The following is an 18,186-nucleotide window of genomic DNA, read 5'->3' as shown; positions in this document are numbered from 1 at the left end:
CTAGGTTAACTTTAATATATTTATTTAGACTTACTAGAGTATAATATATAAGATTAATTTATAATAAGAGAAAAAGACTATAAACTAAACCTATACTACTATAAGTTCTAATATATAGAGTAGAAGTATATAAGCTATTACTATAACTTATAATCCCTATATTAAGAAAGAATTAGGTATAAACTATACTAGAGGTATAATAACTACTAAAAGAAAAGTACTAATATATAAAGATAAATACTTTTATTATAAAGAAAAAGGGTATATAACTTATAACTACCTAAAAAAGTAGAATACTACTACTATCGCTATAACTAGTACCTATACTCTAAGAATAAGTAAACTTAAAGAACTTAAGGGAAATAATATCTAGGATTAGGGAAAAGCCCCTACTTAGGGAAAGTTTCTATCCTAGATAGGAAAGAGATATTATTATATACCCTTAATCTATAGAAACTCTTAGGAAGCCTAGGAAGTAGTTTAATTTTTAATATAAACTTAATATATAATAGATATTCCTTTTTAATCGATATACTAGTAGATACTAGAGTAGATAGATTAATCTTTATTAATTTAGTATTAGTTATATTACTTAGAAAGAAATTTAGTCTTTATATATATAAATTAAACTAAGAATATCTAGTTAGAGGTTTCGATAGAAAACTTATTAACCTAATTACCTATATTATTATACTTACCCTAAATATTAATAGTAGAATATAATAATAAGTCCTAATATTAGTTACTAACTTAGGAAAGTATAATCTAATCTTAGGAAGAATATAGTTCTCTAAGTATAATATATTACTTAACTATTATTACTATAGAATAATCTAGCTATAAAGGAAATCACTCTTTAATAAAGTAGCTAGAAAACTTATAATACTAGTACTAATATAGATCCTTAAAAGGAATAAGCCTAGAAATAAAAAGCACTAGGTAAATGTAGATCGATAGGATTAGTTCTTTAAGGAACCCTAGAAGGACCCTATAACTTAGAAGTCTTATCTATAAGTATATATCTACTAATATAGATACTAGTAGGTTAAAGAATAATATAAGATAATATATAATCTAAATAATAAGATTCCTTCTATACTACCCTAGTAGTATAATAAAGCCTCTAATAAAGAGGAACTAAAGGAAATATATCCCCTAATTAATATAAGTATTATTAGGTAGGCTAGGTTTAACTAACTATAAGTAAGGATAGAAACTAATAGAGGTATTAAATTATTCTTAACTTCTCTTATAAAAATAGATTATATTATTAATATTAAATTAGTAATAATCTAAAATATAGAAATTAAGAAGATTAAAAGGACTCTCCTAAAAGAATACTATAACTTAGTAGATATATTTTCGAAATAGAAATCTAATAAGTTACTACTATACTATATAGGAGTAGATTATAATATTATCCTTAAAGTAGAAGTATAATTAGGTTATTACCCTCTTTATAAGTTATCCCTTAATAAACTAAAAGCTATTAAGTAGTATATTATAGATAATCTCTAAAAAGGATTTATTATACTAAATTTAGCCCTATATACTTTACCTATCTTAATAGTAAAGAAGCTAGGTAGTAGACTATATTTCTATATAGACTTTAGGTAACTAAATAGTATCTTAAAAAAGGATTATTATTCTCTTCCCTTAATTAATAAGGTATTATAAAGAATAAATAAAGCTAAGTTTTTTATAAAGCTTAATATTTATTAAGGTTTCTATAGAATCTATCTAATACCTAGTATTAAAGACCTTACTACCTTTTATATAAGGTATAGCTCCTTTAAGTATAAAGTTATACCCTTTAGGTTAACTAATAGACCTATTACTTTCTAATAGTTTATAAATAATATATTATAGGAATATATAGATAAATATATAGTAGTATTTATTAATAATATTCTAATCTATAGTAATACCCTTAAAGAGTATAAAGTATATATCTAAGAAATACTATTATAACTTAGGAAAGTAGGACTTTAAGTAGTACTATAAAAGTATAAATTCTTAGTAACTAAAATAAAGTTCCTAGGTTTTATCGTTAGTACTAAAGGTATTACTATTAATCCTAAGAAAGTCTATATAATCTAATATTAGAAAACTCTAATAATAGTAAAAGGGATATAGTTATTCCTTAGATTCTATAATTTCTATAGATAATTTATCGAAAGATATAGTATAATCTTAAAACTACTTTATTACCTAACCTAAAGAGATATAGTATACTACTAGTTACTATAGTATAAAAGTATATTCTAGATATTAAAAGAAAGTCTTATTAATATACCGATCTTATAGTATTATAATCTAGTACTATAAACCTAAATAGAGATAGATATATCTAATAGGGTTCTTAGAGTAGTCCTAACTTAGTATTATAAGAATAATAATTTTTAGTATCTAATAGCTTTCTTCTTAAAGATAATATAGGCTATAGAATTAAACTATAAAGTTTAGGATAAGGAATTACTAGCTATAATTTAAGTATTATAAGAGTAGTAGCCTAAGTTAGAAGGACTTACTTAGAAGGAATGCTTCGAAATCCTAATAGACTATTAATCCTTAGAATATTTTATAACTACCTATTAGATAAATTAATAATAAGCCTAGTAGAGTAAGTTCCTTTCTTAGTTCTACTTTATAATTAAATATAGACCTAGGAAAAAGAATATTATTACCGATATACTCTTATATAAGGAGTTACCCTATACTAACTAAAGTCGATAGTTTACTATATTATTAGAAGAATACCTTAAGGAAGATATCTATCTAATAGAACTATTACTAATTAAACCTAATATACTAAGTAAGGATCTAGGAATTATAGAGAGAGCTTAAACTATAAATAGATAGAGTATAGAATTTAATATAATCTAAGAAATTACTACTAAAGGAAGTAACCCCTAATAGATATTATAGGATAGACTATTACTTTTTAATAACTAACTTAAAATCCTAGATAAGGGAGATCTATATATAAGACTTCTTAATAAGATATATCGATAACTACTAGTTACCTATCTAAGGATTAAGAAACTTAAGAAATTAATATCTAAGAGATATTATTAGCTAGAATAGGTAACTAATATAAAATACTATATTAATAATTATCTAATCTATAAAAGGACTAAAGTATAAAGAGACTAAACTCCTAGCCTATTATATCTATTACCTATACCTAAATAACCCTAGTAGTATATTATAATAGACTTTAGATTATTCCTAAAGGACTATTATAGATATAATACTATCTTTATAGTTATAGACTATCTAAGTAAAAGACTAGTATTAATTCTTTACTAAAAAGAGATAGATATAAAGATAATAGTATAACTCTTTATAGACTATATTATTAGGATTACTAGTATCTTAGATATAATTATCTCTAATAGAAGTAGATAGTTTATCTCTAAATTCTAGACTAAATTCTATTAGATCCTTAGGATTAAAAGAAAGTTATCTATAGCTTACTATCTTTAAACTAATAGATAAAATAAAATTATAAATTAGTATATAGTATAGAGACTCTAACTATATATAGAATAGAATTAGGATAATTAGTTAGAATACCTACTAATAGTAGATTTTATAGTATTAATTCTCCCTTAGAATATAATAAAAAAGTCTCTATTCTTTATTAAGAGAGACTATAAACTAGTAATATCCTTTAACTAGAGGGACTAAGTAATATTAACCCTAAATAAGTAAGGAATAGTAGATATACTCTCCTATCTATAGGATATCTAAATAGAAACGAAGAATTAGATTAAGAAATCCTAGTAATTATAGATTTAGTAAGTAAATAAATACTACTAAAAAGAAGACTTTAGTATTAGTAACTATATTTTTATAATAATAAAGGACTAGTAATAAGATAGACTAAGTTAGAAGCTCTTCTATCTTATAAGTAGCCTATATAAGATTACCGAGAAAGTAGGATATTCCTATTGCCTTAAACTCCTAGAATCGATTAAGGTATACCTAATATTCTATTTAAATAAACTCTAAAGAGTAGCGACTACTAAACCATTACTTAGATAATACCCTAACCTATTACTACCACTTAGGATTAGTAAAACTAATAAGTAGGAAGTTGATAAGATTCTTAATACTAGGATATACTATTGAAAACTATAATACTATATTCAGTAGTTAGGATATAACCTAGACCTATAATAGTACCTAGTAAGTAACTTTAAGAATACTCCCGAAAAGATTAAGTAGTTCTATAATTAGTACCTATAGAAGCCTAGATTACCGATATAATTATAAGAATAGACCGATACTATAGATAAGGATAGATTCTTAGACGACTATATTAACGATAATAAACCTATATTTAGGGGCTAAATGTATTCTTAGCCGGGGGTTATATAACGATCTAAGAGGATTGTACTTGCCTAACGGGGTAGGAGCGGTCACGTCCTCGTACTTACCGCAGGAACGACTATACCCTCGCACCTTCCTAAAAGAACGAACGAGAATTAAGTGAGATAAACGTAAGAGTATAAGAAGGGAAGAATACACACTTAGATAGTTTCTCTTTTTCCTTTCTTCCTCGTACTTAGAATTTGGTTGGAATTGCACTCTTTTCCTTTAAATTGAATTGGCTCGTAATACCTGGTGTCGTCAGATCAATCTCGTATACTTCGTACAGCGAGTTCTTTCCAACAAGCAGAGGTCACGATTGGTCGAAATTGTGAACAAAACGTGCCTAACCGTTTTCCAGGCTTGAATGGGTAAGAGATCGGCTTTTCGTGGTGGACTGACCGCTGATGTGGACTGTGGCTGAATGCCAATCGCCACCCGATCGGCGTAAGGAGTAGCCCTACAGAGCCATCAGGAAAATGAAGGCGTACATGTACAGTACCCTCAATACAGGATGTTGTACGGAGGCAGGTCAAGGTCTTGACTGTGGTGTCTTTACACCACTAACCATCGAACTCATATTAACTAACGCTCAACATGTTTGAATACTTTCGATAGCCTTCTCAGTCTATTCATCTATACTATGTATACTATGTATCACTGATCATAGTGGTATGCTATAGTTGCCTAGGATCGAGCTCTGTTGTACCTAGCTAGGGTTGTCATCAGATTCAATCCCAGCTTGATGGACTCCGCAAAGTGTCCCCGGACAAACCGATTTCTCGGTCTGACGCTTGAAGTCAGTTTTGGCTCGGTTCCTGGAGCAAACCAGTCATTTTGAGAAGTTAGTAACTATGTGAAGGATAAACAAATTGGTCCCAATGCGCGTAAGAAAATTGAGAAGAAATGTGCGCTGGTTTTCATTCTGAGGGGGCGTTATAAGATTTTCCTCTCAATGATGGGAGCTGTATACATACATGATTGTGGCTGGTTAAAGCAGCAGACGGAAATGCCACGAAAGTCGAGCCTAGGGCCACGCAGTTTCGACCAAATTAACCATATCGTCATCCTTGTCTTCCCCAGGCCCAGCCTCCCCGTGCTAGAAAACCACCCGATGTGCTGGCATGGAATACGGGCCTTTCTTTGCTGGAATACTTTGTATACTTCCGTGGCTTGCTCTTCGACTGCCGATCCTAGCGACTATTGCCGATAGCTCTACAGAGTAGTTTGGTCCGGGATTTGGGTTGGGCTCCACCCAGGGCGATCATTGTTGCTGTCTGACAGGTGGATGTTGTTCTCTACTCCGTACCTTGTGACAGGGGCTGGAGCGTAGAGACCTTTAAACCTCTGACATCATGTTTAATTTGAGTCATCTGACTTGCTTTTTCCTCTCAGCCCTATGACGTGGGGAAACGGAGATTTGACAGCTAAACATACGATTTTTTATGAGTATAATATCACTACATAGTAGGTAGTATTTCACGTATGAGAAGTGGAAATAGCAGAACTAGGCAGCAATGAACATTCGTATACATACAGGAAGATCCTAGAAAGATGCGGGCGATGCAAAGTTTACTATTTGACCTATCAGTGGGCCATGGATACTATGAATAGCAACAACGACAAGAATGAGAATATGTATGGAGTATACATACCCACTTCGGAGAGCCAAGAGAGAAGATCAAATTTGGAATAATGCTGCCTACAACGTCCCCGAAAAAGAAAATCACACCAATGCAATCCCATCCACAACACCCGAGTCAAAATGAAAGTATCATCTGTTACAATAGTTTCGATAAAGAAGACTACGTATTCTTCTGCTCCAAGTGCCATGCCATCACATCACGAAATATCCCCTTAGCGCCAGTCTCGATAGTATCACCATGGCAAGGAATCAAACGATCAAAGTCCCACTGATCAATCCTTTTCATAGACTCAGTGAACGCCGCCCGATCCTGTGACGAGAGAATATACCATGCAAATCGCCTCTGCCATGTAGCCGGTGGCTTGGTGGACAACAGCGGCATAATCAGCTTGGTAAGGAAATTAGTCCCGGCTTCGGGAGTCCTGGAATACTGCTCCTTAGCGGGCAGGTTAAAGAGCAGATCCGCCTCGATGACTGTGCGTGTGGGCTTATGGAAAAACACCAGCTCACGCGACCCGTGACCATACACATACTCGCTCTCAAACTCGGCATCGAACTCCTTCGAGATCGACCGTGGCAGTTGATCCTCCTTTTTGAATACGTGCTTGAACGGGGTATCCTTGAATTCCGGGTTTGATTGTCGCTTCTCGTATAGACCCTCCGGAGCTAGGATCTCTGCTTGTGGGTATGTGTTCTTCCACGGGGTGAGGTTGAGGTGATGTTCGATATCTGGCGCCGTGATGTATTTGACGTTTCCGCCGAGGGACTCGACTGTCTCGCGGACTTCAGACGTTAGGCCGACGGGAGAGAATACTGCGAGGGAGCCGCTGGCAAGCTTGACTGTCGCATGCAAGAACAGTCAGCATAGATCTTAAACAAGGACCCCCATGGGCTTGAAATCACTGCACATCATCCCCTGTCCCCAGGTGTATCATGCGCCTGGTAGGTTGGCTCTGTAGAGTCGGCACTCACCCAATGTCCCTCGCCCGCCGAACTGCAGGCGTCCGAACCGTGCAAAAGGAAGACTCATGGTCACGATATCTGGTGTCACATGGCGAATTACCATAGTCGCCGAAGGGTTGGCTGGAAAGAGCTGTGGCATTTTGGCGGCTTTCCTGATTTTGTTTGTGTTTTCCCTGGCGTTGGATGTCTCAGTTGATGTGTCTTGGAGCTACAGATCTTCAAGTCCTTGCAGTAACAAATTAGAGAAATTTTCAATTCTTAAATATTAAACAATTGAAGAGTAGGGATCAGTCTTCAGAAGTTCGCTGGGAAGCCAGACAGCCTGATAATGACGTAGTTATGAACCTGAGCTTAGTTATCCGCTTTGTCAGAGTGGACGGTGGTACGGCCCGCCTGGGCAGCCCTGGAGGGTCCAGGCCTACATAGTTGTTGTCTTAATAGCTCCGTATTTATGTACTCCGTAGTTATGTACATATAGGTGGCTTACATTTTGAAATAGATCTCGGGCATATATCCTATCTAAGTAAGGAGTATAGGTCTATCGTTGTGGATTTCCAATTTGTGTCTTTACAGGTCGCACTCGTGATTGTGCTAGATGCCACAGAATACGACATATTCAAAGTATAAAGCTAGATTATTAAATTCATCGAGAAATACAAGTCAAAAGATCTAGGGGTATCTTGCAAAACACACATCGACTCGTGGAATCGTGTCTTCAGAAGAAGCTTAGACATACCAACTTGTGCCAGTCTCTTGCTCCTCCTCTTTTCGGTGGGGGATGATGGAGTCCTTAATCTTGAAAACATCGATGATTTCGTGCCACGTATCATGGTCCAGGCTAAAAACCGCCTGATGTTTTTGCACGCCTTTCTTTTGGGCCTCACTGGGGGCGAACGGCGCGGACGCATCTGTCAACCTATTAGTGCTGTATCAACCAGTCATGTTGAAAAATACTCACGCAAGGTCGGCAAATCACGACTATCTGTTTGTACACCCACTGTGCCATCTCGCACAAGGAAGCTCACGTAGAACAAGTTTTCCACACTTTGCCCGAAAGAATGTGGGTTGATACAGAAGCGAAACAAAGGAATTCCTCCGTCGTCCGCTACGCTATGCTTGTCCATGATTTTTTGTGCTTTCTCTGTTGTGAGATTGACTTCGTTGCGAAGCTCTGTCTCAACTGCATGCTGACTGAGACGCTGCCTCGTGGCAAGCAGCTTGTTGATCTCGGAACAGATCTGGGTCAGATTTGTGCTGTCCTGTTGACCAAGATCCTGCTGTGCCATTTCTCGAGGTGCCACGGCTTGCGACGGATCAATAACCTCTGCTGCTCTTCGCTGTGTCATTTGCCGCGTACGCTTCTGTACTGACAGCGGCCCCAGCAACCATCCGGACACGGCCGGACGAGCATTGCTAGGAAAGCAGGCCGATCGGCCAAGCGTGTCCCAATTCATCGCATCACCATCATCATCTTCGTCACTGGCATCGGGGTCTCTTTGGCTTCGACCAAGACGCCCTCGGCGTCCCTGTGTTGAAGCCGTCGCATTGTTTGGGCCGCGACGCATGAACGATACACACTTAGAGACAAACTCGTCTACATCAATACCAGCAGAGGTGTCGCCGAGAGCGAGCTGAGTGGCTTTTTTGTGCGTTAGATCGGCGGTGTTGACCAGGATGCGCGAATCGAGCGTGGCGTCGGCGGTCTGCTTCACTTTGGCGTAGAATTGATTTGCTTGTTCAACTATATTGAGGATACCATCATTCCCAGGCTGCATGAGCTCGCCCCGCGTATCTTCGTGGACGTGTTAGAGCACCATTACCCGAGTCTCAAGTCCAGCCAAAGCAACTTACCATTTAGCTCCCTACCCAGCTCTCGAAGTCCCCTCCGTACAATTCTCCGTTCATCGGGGTCCTGATCAGGGTCATAGTATCGTGTGTCACTGCTGGTTCGTTGAGACGATGCTTGCGACTGCCCAGATCGGGCAGACTGAGCAGATCGAGCAGACTGGGTATTTGAGGGGTGGTCGGTTAACCGCCGTCGTTTACCCTGTGCATGCGGTGGCATCGCAACGGTAGTTCTCTTATTATTACCTTGATACCGATTTTCTTTATCAGAAGTAGATGAGTCTGGTGATATTGATGATGTTGGGCCGGGACCTGGGGTGTTTGCTTCGTCCAGATTTGTGTGAATGAGACGTGCCATACTCGATCAGCAGTCAGTGCGAGATGATATGAGAGTGGGAACAAAGAAAGTTTAACAAAGAAAAAAGTGGGCAACTAATCGAGTACAACTATACACGGTAGCCCAATTTAGACAAAGAGTATACCTCGAAATACATAGAGGAAAAAGACGTGTGGCTCCATTTAGTGATCGCGAACGCCTTGTCGCGTCGCGTAGACCTTCCACGTGACCTCCCCACGTCGGGTTGCTTATCGGCCATGACGCAGCGACCTGTTGCTCTCTCCAAACGGGGAACAGAGATGGAAGCGTTCACCTTTGCCGTGACCACTCAAGTGGACATACCAATACGCATCAAGATGTAAGTTCCACATTCCTAAGCATTGGGCTTTTTCTCATGCCGGCACATCTATAGTGGTTCGTTAGAGGGAAAGCAGAAGCCGATTCCATGCACCGTTCTAGATAAAAATGCCGAGCTGCGGCATATTGCCTCCGTCCAAGACCCCGCCTCCGATCTCTATGTGACCGCTCAGATATGGTCGGAGTCGAAGCCATTGGGCGTGCCCATGAAGACCAAATACAAGGCCTTCAAAACTGCCCGCGTATGGAATGAATGGTTGGAGATGCCCATGTCTATCAAGGATGCCGAGCGTAATTCTCAGCTCGCAATCACCATCGTTGATATGTCCCCACTCGCTGCTGATAGGATTACGCACGTCCCATTCGGTGGAACTACAATCACTTTGTTTGATGAAGACGGGAAATTGAAAATGGGCAGACAAAAGTGCAAGGTTTATTTACACAAGGACGCAGACGGCTCTGCTACAACCTCTACCCCATCTGTTTTACCACCTAAGCGTCGTAAGCCGAATACCCGTGATCCTTCACAGCAGTCACCCGAAGAAGCGGAACTAGAACGAGTCGAAGTCTTGATCAAGAAACACGAAATGGGGGAGATCCCACGTGTGGACTGGATGGATCAATTGCTCTTTCGGGAGTTGGAGAAACTGAAGACAAATGCAGATGAAGCGGCTCAAAAGCGCGCGCTTGAACTTCATGCAGCCCTACAAAAAGATCCGAAACACGTCAAAGATCAGGATGATAGCTCTGACGAAGAGAACATTGAAGATGAGTATTTCGACCTCTACGTCGAATTTCCACGCTTTGATCATCCCATTGTGTGGGCCGATCACGAGTATCCTCCTCCGCCCATTTCCTCCTGGCCCCAAAATGCACCTCCTCACCCCAATGCTACCCTCAAGCCAGTTCCGGAGGTACATTTTGGACCTGGAATCTCAAACGCCGATCCCCATAATATCATTCAGATTTATGATCCGGAGGTTGGTCAAATCGGAAACCCGTGTGAGGACAAGCACCGGCGTTTGATCCGTAGCCATCGAACCGGCATCATGGATCGTGACCTGAAGCCCAACCCAAAGATCAGGGATGATCTCAATATGATTATCTCCTATGAACCGACACAAGACCTCACCGCTGAAGAGAAGGATCTTGTGTGGCGTTTCAGGTATCATCTTACACGCGAGAAGAAGGCATTGACAAAATTCGTCAAATCAGTCAACTGGCGGGATGTTGGAGAATCGCGGCAAGCTGTTGAAATGTTCCCTAAATGGACCGAGATTGACGTCGACGACGCTCTTGAGATTCTTGGTCCCACCTTTGATAATCCTGCGGTCCGTTCGTATGCTGTGGAAACACTGCGGAAGGCAGATGACGAGGAATTGCTTCTTTATCTTCTTCAATTGGTGCAAGCTCTGAAATATGACGCAACTCCGGATAACCAACCTGATGCGGCTCCGCAGGAGTCCTCGCTTGCACATTTCTTGATTTCGCGTGCGGCTAATAACTTCAAGCTTGGCAACTACCTACACTGGTATCTCATGGTCGAATTTGATGACGCTGATGCAATTCAGCGTCGGCTGTTTGCGCGGGTTGAATACTACTTCATGGTTGAACTGGAGAAGCTTCATCCTGAGCACAGAAAGACACTATTACGCCAAGGTGAAATGGTGGCTGTGCTCTCCAAAATAGCCAAGGACGTACGCTTCGCACGCGAAAACAGAGTCGGCAAGATTGAGATGCTGAAAAAATATCTCCGTGACCCTGATAACGACCTGATCAACATAGATCCATCGCTGCCCCTACCTTTAGATCCCGATGTTTCAGTGGTTGGATTATACCCCGAGGAATCCAACGTCTTCAAGTCCACTCTTTCCCCTTTGCTTATCACGTTCAAGACTTCTGAAGGTCGTCGTTATCCGATGCTGTTCAAAGTCGGTGATGATCTTCGCCAGGACCAATTGGTCATCCAGATCATCATCTTGATGGATCGCCTTTTGCAGAAGGAGAACCTTGATCTTAAACTGACTCCTTATCGAATTCTTGCCACCAGCGCAACGGCCGGCGCCGTGCAATTCATCCCCTCGATTTCTCTCTCCGCGGCGTCCGCCAAGTATAAATCCATCCTTGCCTATCTACAAGCCAACAACCCAGATGACAATGAGCCTCTTGGCGTTCGCAAAGAAGCAATGGATACATACGTCAAATCATGTGCAGGATACTGCGTTATCACGTACCTCCTCGGCGTTGGCGACCGGCATCTTGAAAACCTGCTTCTAGCACCAGATGGCCACTTCTTCCACGCTGACTTTGGGTTCATCCTTGGTCGTGATCCGAAGCCTTTTGCGCCCATGATGAAACTTTGCAAGGAAATGGTCGAAGGCATGGGCGGCACAACCTCGCCCCAATATCTGCAGTTCAAGCAGTACTGCTACACTGCTTACACCACGCTGCGGAAATCTGCCAATCTGATCCTTAACCTCTTCAGTTTGATGGTTGATGCCAATATCCCTGATATTCGAGTGGAGCCTGATAAAGCCGTCCTGAAAGTGAAGGAGCGCTTCCATCTCGAGATGACCGAGGAAGAAGCCATCCGCCACTTCGAGCAACTTATCGCAGACAGTGTCAATGCTATATTTGGTGTTGTGATTGATCGCTTGCACGATTTTGTGCAGGGCTGGCGGGCATAAGCTCTGGTACTTTGAAGGCTTGTGCGCCTTGGGATGTGTAAGGAATTTCCCTGCTGATCTTGCATATACTTTAATTTGTTCTTGTTTTTGTTTTTGTTTTTGTTTTTGTTTTCGTTTTTGTTTTTTTTGTTTTTTTTTTTTTGGTTCCAGACCACAGGCATTGTGGCGTTTTGGGAATGATGTCGTGAGATGGGGGTTCTGCTTCTTTCCTCATGACATGCGGCGCAATATGATGGATTTATAAAAGCCAGGATACCCAATCTAGATTTTTTTGTCTGGATAGCAATTATTTGTTGAAATTCCGAGCGATGCCTACACAGGAGCCTGAGTAGGCTCTGCAAAATATAGATATAGCCAAGTCAAGCCTCCGGCAGATTCAACATGGTTGACATCCGGAGCAAGTAGAACTTCCTAGCATTTCCTCCAATGTTGTATGGCACTCCTAGCCTAGGTATAGCCTGCATATACATTTTGGTGAATCTCAAATATTATATCTTACAGGTATCACTGCACTTTGGTGAAGTCAATTCTTGTAGCCAAGCGCCAAACCCCCAGTTCTAGTGCGTTGGTCGTCTTGCAAGTTATCATCCCCACATTAACGACACATATACCTACGATGTACTCCGTATATAGGAAGTAATTGGTAATTCTTCTTAGTTTCGATCCCGACGGTATTGACCCGTGCTAGCAATTTGTAATAAATTGGTTAAGCAGTGCACAGCGTGCAAGATGCTCTATTATTGTGGGAACAGTCTTTGAATATCTCATGATCGAGTGAAACATGCCATAGAGCTCCCGTTTCTCGCGGCACTACCCGAGTATAGGCTTCTTATTAGCTAATGCTAATCCTCGAATCCCGACGACTTCCCCGTATATATTTCCCGGATTCGGGGAATCCAATACGCTCTCTATGCGGAAGAGGGATTACAGTTCAAACCCCGTAGAAATCGACTCCACTTTTGTGAACCTCCGGAATATTGAAATCATTCGATTTCAACGGGGTTTGGCTGTAGCTTGCTTGTGCACTGGGGGATAGTACCAAGGTCGAGTGCTCTTTCTAGAGGTATGTACCATCTACGTCCTAGACTATATATATATATATATATATATGTATATGTATCTCCATTGCCCTTCTTCTCTGTTCACTGGCCATATTATTCCTCAATTTCCTCTAAACGGCTTCCCGAAAACACAAAACCAGCATTTGGTCATATAAAATATTGATGGAGCATACTATTACCGTCACTACGGTCCAAAGAACCAAGGCTGCATCAAACCATCACATCCAGCCGAGTACGCAGGACAAGATTGGCTCCCCAGTGGTGTCTCAAGCCAGCCGTGATTACTCTCCGCCCCCATCAAATATTCCGGAGACACCTATACCATTGTGCAAACTGGAACTTCAGTCTTTGCCTGTTAACGTTCGGACCATTGCCAATCCCGCTCCCCTGGGTCTATGTGCATTTGCATTGACATCGTTCCTCTCGAATTGTGTCGCCCTCAATGTGGGAGGTATGAAAGTAGCAGGGGTCAGTATGTCCTTGGCTTTGAGTTATGGTGGTATAGCGCAGGTGTTGGCTGGAATGTGGTATGTCCTATCCTGCTTTGTGTGTTGCCTAGTGCTAATAAGAGTAGGGAAATGGCGGCTGGGAATACTTTTGGTGCGACGACCTTTTGTTCTTTCGGTGCCTATTGGATATCATTTTCTCTGATCTCGACTTTCGACGATACCGATTTTACAAGAAGTACAGTAGATCCACTATGTCAGAACGAGCTCTTAATGGGCCTGTTCATGTTGGTAAGCCAATTCCATCAAATTCAAGATTTACTATCATGGGAAAAGATACTGAGAACGATGTATGTATACAGGGCTGGTGCATCTTCACTACACTGATGCTCTTGTGCACTCTCAAATCTAATCTTGCGATGTTCTCTCTGTACTTTTTCATGGACATGAACTACCTTCTACTCGGCATTGCGCACATTCAATGCAACTCTCATGGCGAGATTCCGGTTGCACTTGAGAGGACAGGCGGTATTTTTGGCATTTTGGCAGCGTCTTCGGCTTGGTATAATGCCTTTGCGGCTATTTCTGATATCAATAACAGTTTTCTAATAGTTCCCGTTGGTCATTTCCCTTGGTCTACAGCTGCACATCTTCGTCGGGTTAAGGCTAAAGAGGTGTGATCTCGGACTAAGAACGGAAAAACCACAACATATAGTCCCTCTCTTCATGGTACGAATGTCTGTCGTGGACCGGCGAATCAAGAAATGAAGTATTCTTGACTATTGTGTTTGATCCCGTTGCTCAATAGGAAGATTATATTCTGAGAAAGATACTTGAAACATTGGACCTCAAATTGAATTGTGCTCTGAGAATACTGGCAGTATTCCTTGCATAAGTCTGATACAAAAGATACCCGTATGATTCCTGGGTGGACCAGCCACCACACTGTTGGTCAATGAGCCTTCGAGGGTGACGCTGTCGGAGCATACGGCAGAAGGAAACCCCGACCAGGAAAACGGAGAAAGACAAGTGGAAAATGAGTGACAATTGAGCTACGTAGAACGAAAAATCCCGAGACACATTGGGTGGGGTTGGACAAGAGAGGCAGGGCTGCCTCGGGGTTTGTCTGTTTGCGTCACATACACGGCTAAACCACGGTGATCACTTTAGACAAAAAGTAGCAGTGGTAGAGATCTAGGGGGCCCAGTTAACGGGCTTTGGCAAGCATCGACGGGCTCTGGCGGGCTCTGGCGGGCTTTGGTAACCATCTCCCGCTCGGCAGCCGAACGTACCACGCGCCAAATTATTATTAGAAGTAGGGTTGACCTAACCTGTGTTTTCTGTTGAGCTTGAATTAGAAGGAAAGCTATGCTCGCGCAAAAAGGAAACATGAATCTCCAGAATGAAGCACTACGGAAGTCTGCAAAGCCCTAAGTTGCTGCACATGATTCACTCACCGCCCGCCCTTCCGCCCTGGACATTTTGACGGGTTTTTTGTTGCCTTCCGCGGACCAGCGATTTTATTTGTTGAATCAATCCAGTCCCTTGAGACTGATCATCCACCGCTCCGATTAAGATGAATCATATTTCACCGGACTGAAAAACACTATCCTTCAACGAGCTCCAATGGCCCAGTTCGTTCCGCGCAATGTATTCCCTCATTATGGGGCTATTCCACGGTCCTATTTCTTAGGACACCACAGGGCTGGTCTGACCAAGATGAAAAGCATGCTCTCAACTATCGACTATGTTGTCGAGTGTCGTGATTATCGAGCTCCCGTGACCTCGATCAACCCCATGTTTGAGGAAGCTTTGGGCAAGATGCGACGACTGGTCGTCTACACTAAGAGAGATCTGGGAAGCACTCCCAGATCATCTGCCCAGAAAATAGTAAGTATTTTCTTCTTGGCTATGCAGTGAGATAACAGACCACTGCTGGATATCAGCTAAAAGTGCTGTAGATAGAACGCAAACTGCAAGGTTTTGATCCAAAGAGCGCCGTGTTTTTCACCAGCTCGTCCTCCCGGCAAGATGTCAGCCAGATCATCAAGCACCTTCGAACCGACGCCGAAGCTCCCGATAAGTTAGTAGGCTGTCGAGTGTTAGTTGTCGGAATGCCCAATGTTGGCAAGTCAACACTGATCAACAATCTACGCAACTCAGGCACGGGCAAAGCCAAGGCTATGAAAACCGGGCAGCAACCCGGTATCACACGCAAGGTAGCCACGCAGGTGAAGATCATTGATCGTGAGAACGGATCACATGTCTACGTTCTGGACACGCCGGGAGTGTTTATGCCATATGTTCCAGAAGCAGAGAATATGCTCAAGCTGGCTCTCTGTGGCTGTGTCAAGGACAATGTCATTTCCGCGATAACCATGGCGGATTACTTGTTGTATCATATAAACCTGAATGATCCATCAGTATACAAGCGCTGGTCGGAACCGACCAATGATGTGGTTCCATTAATTGAAAGCTTTGCGCGCCAAACTGGCCTGCTCGCAAAAGGCGGGGTGCCAATGATGGATGGAGCCGCACTTCTTTTTATACAGAAATGGAGACAAGGAGAGCTAGGTCAATTTTTGGTGGACGACCTAGAAGCAGAGGAACAACGGCGGGGAGATCCTACGCAAACACCGCGCATGAGCATGACGCAGGCCTTGAGAGTGGAAAGGACAACTCGAAAGAACAAACCGGATGCAACAACGAGCGATCTGTAAAATATTGTACATAATGAATCCGCCTTCGGGATATTGTGGATATTTGGAAATAATGATCAAGTGGTGTCATTACGATGAAACAGAGAATGATGCCTTAAATGTGGAGATATTGCACAAGCACCTGTAACGCCGAACCCAGGCAAAGGACAGAAATAGAAACAGGGAATCTTGAACGCAGTATCTAAATCAAGAGATCTTGTCCAGAAGGCGGCGGCGCCGCCTATCCACAAGCTCTTCCTGGACCTCATCCAGCGTCGGGAGTCTCCATTCCACCCCGTCGCCCGCATCACCAGGTAGAGATTGCCAGCCATCTTCAGCATCATCCTCTCCTTGGTGGCGCAGGTGTTCAACAGACTCCTTCTCCTTCTGTTTCTCATACGCCAATAACGTACCATCTTCTTCATCGAGACCATAGCCGAAGTAGTTGGCATCAACCTTCCTCGTCGCAATATCTCCACCGCGGCCAGACACAGCCTCTTCCTCCGCCGGTCCTTTCGCGCGAGTAACCGCAGCCTCAATCATTTCTTTGACACCAGGCAGCTCCCGGGCACGACCATAATATTTGTAGCCTCTTCCTCCGCCGGGGATCTCGCGTCCTTCATCGTCGTAAAGTCGGTTCGATCCACGCATGTAGTTCGGTCCGCCGAGGTTGCGGATTTGCATTTCCCACGCCCATTTCTCACGCATGAGCTTGTTAATCTCATCGTTGAGATCGCGGATCTGGTAGTCGCTCAGGCTTTGCACGTGGATGCGTGATACTTTGCGCGAAATTTCTTTGACGACCTGTCCGCGCCAGCGCTCGCATACTGGCACCGTATCGATGGACGTGATCGCTTTGGGCCGTCGGGTGCGTGAGACATCAATGATTCCGAGGTCGGCTGCTTGCTGCGCGCGGAAGCGGAACAGCATAGACTGCGCTTTTTCACTGTTGCGTGCCTATTATATAGCGGGGGCTTGAATTAGCAAGACGTGACTCGACATGGATATGGGGATTTCCCCGTGGATTTGAGCTGATAAGTGTGAGTCTCACCATGATGAAGGATTGACCAAGTCAGCGACCCGAAAAACGCGGGTATCGTGGGCGTTGGCAGGGAAGAAATCTGAATGAGGAAATCATGAGCTTGACAGCTTGCGGATATCACGTGCCTTTTTTCCACATATCATCAACGTCAATCAACCATTCAACAGTCATTACATTGCGTGTTAAGAACAATGTCTTTTTTCCTCACTCTCACTAGTGCTCTATCTTCACAACGAATAGGTTGTGTTATAAGAAGCAACTCTTCCACATGATACAGAGATCTTTCTCTTTCATTCCGCTTATCTATAGGTGGACATATTAAGTTGTACTATAAGATGGAGAAAGGTTATCTAAAGAATATAAGCAATGCCTGACTTGATAGAAATTCGGGAAACAAACAAGTAATTCTCATCCGGATGGAACGTACGTTAGCTGTACATTCCTAGAGCAATGTGGTGCTCAAACGATGGGTATTTTGAGCCCAGGGAGAAAGAAGTGAAATAAAGAATATTTGGCTCGATAGAAATACATACTATTGTAGGCTGAACTGGATGAGGTTATCTCTTCTAGAAAGATGTATTGTCTATACATATGCGGAGGTACCGGATTGTTGTTTGCCGAACTAATTAATAGAATTTTAATAGAATAGAACAGAGCTAATCAGTAAAAAACAAGACTAAACATTGTAGCACCCTATACGGTCGTTAGCGGCAACTGCTGCTGCTGC

At 41.8% G+C, this 18,186-nt stretch overlaps 5 protein-coding genes across 5 annotated transcripts; 2 read left to right on the top strand and 3 right to left on the bottom strand.

Moving 5' to 3' along the window:
* Positions 1 to 6,182: 6,182 nt before the first annotated feature.
* LCP9604111_5420 (uncharacterized protein) lies at positions 6,183 to 7,124 on the bottom strand (the record flags this gene model as incomplete). The annotated part of the gene is made up of 2 exons (XM_039073229.1): positions 6,183 to 6,862; positions 6,995 to 7,124. The coding sequence occupies 2 exons, from the start codon at positions 7,122 to 7,124 to the stop codon at positions 6,183 to 6,185; spliced, it is 810 nt and encodes a 269-aa protein (XP_038928382.1).
* A 587-nt stretch (positions 7,125 to 7,711) lies between these two features.
* On the bottom strand, positions 7,712 to 9,188 carry LCP9604111_5419 (non-structural maintenance of chromosomes element 4 family protein; the record flags this gene model as incomplete). Its single annotated transcript, XM_039073227.1, has 3 exons — positions 7,712 to 7,893; positions 7,944 to 8,777; positions 8,837 to 9,188. 3 exons carry the CDS (start codon positions 9,186 to 9,188, stop codon positions 7,712 to 7,714), a joined length of 1,368 nt encoding a protein of 455 aa, XP_038928381.1.
* A 236-nt stretch (positions 9,189 to 9,424) lies between these two features.
* Positions 9,425 to 12,211, top strand: LCP9604111_5418 (phosphatidylinositol 3-kinase VPS34; the record flags this gene model as incomplete). The annotated part of the gene is made up of 2 exons (XM_039073226.1): positions 9,425 to 9,525; positions 9,580 to 12,211. The coding sequence occupies 2 exons, from the start codon at positions 9,425 to 9,427 to the stop codon at positions 12,209 to 12,211; spliced, it is 2,733 nt and encodes a 910-aa protein (XP_038928380.1).
* A 1,223-nt stretch (positions 12,212 to 13,434) lies between these two features.
* On the top strand, positions 13,435 to 16,438 carry LCP9604111_5417 (putative GTPase MTG1; the record flags this gene model as incomplete). The annotated part of the gene is made up of 5 exons (XM_039073225.1): positions 13,435 to 13,799; positions 13,847 to 14,009; positions 14,081 to 14,392; positions 15,354 to 15,608; positions 15,680 to 16,438. The coding sequence occupies 5 exons, from the start codon at positions 13,435 to 13,437 to the stop codon at positions 16,436 to 16,438; spliced, it is 1,854 nt and encodes a 617-aa protein (XP_038928379.1).
* Positions 16,439 to 16,624: 186 nt separating this feature from the next.
* Positions 16,625 to 17,471, bottom strand: LCP9604111_5416 (pre-mRNA-splicing factor ISY1; the record flags this gene model as incomplete). Its single annotated transcript, XM_039073224.1, has 2 exons — positions 16,625 to 17,374; positions 17,469 to 17,471. The coding sequence occupies 2 exons, from the start codon at positions 17,469 to 17,471 to the stop codon at positions 16,625 to 16,627; spliced, it is 753 nt and encodes a 250-aa protein (XP_038928378.1).
* Positions 17,472 to 18,186: the final 715 nt, after the last annotated feature.

The sequence above is a fragment of the Penicillium roqueforti genome, assembly GCF_015533775.1.
Source record: "Penicillium roqueforti strain LCP96 04111 chromosome Unknown scaffold_13, whole genome shotgun sequence".
NCBI classification, from domain to species: domain Eukaryota; kingdom Fungi; phylum Ascomycota; class Eurotiomycetes; order Eurotiales; family Aspergillaceae; genus Penicillium; species Penicillium roqueforti.
Note: the sequence above shows the minus strand (reverse complement) of the source record. Positions and strands in the feature narration are given on the sequence as shown.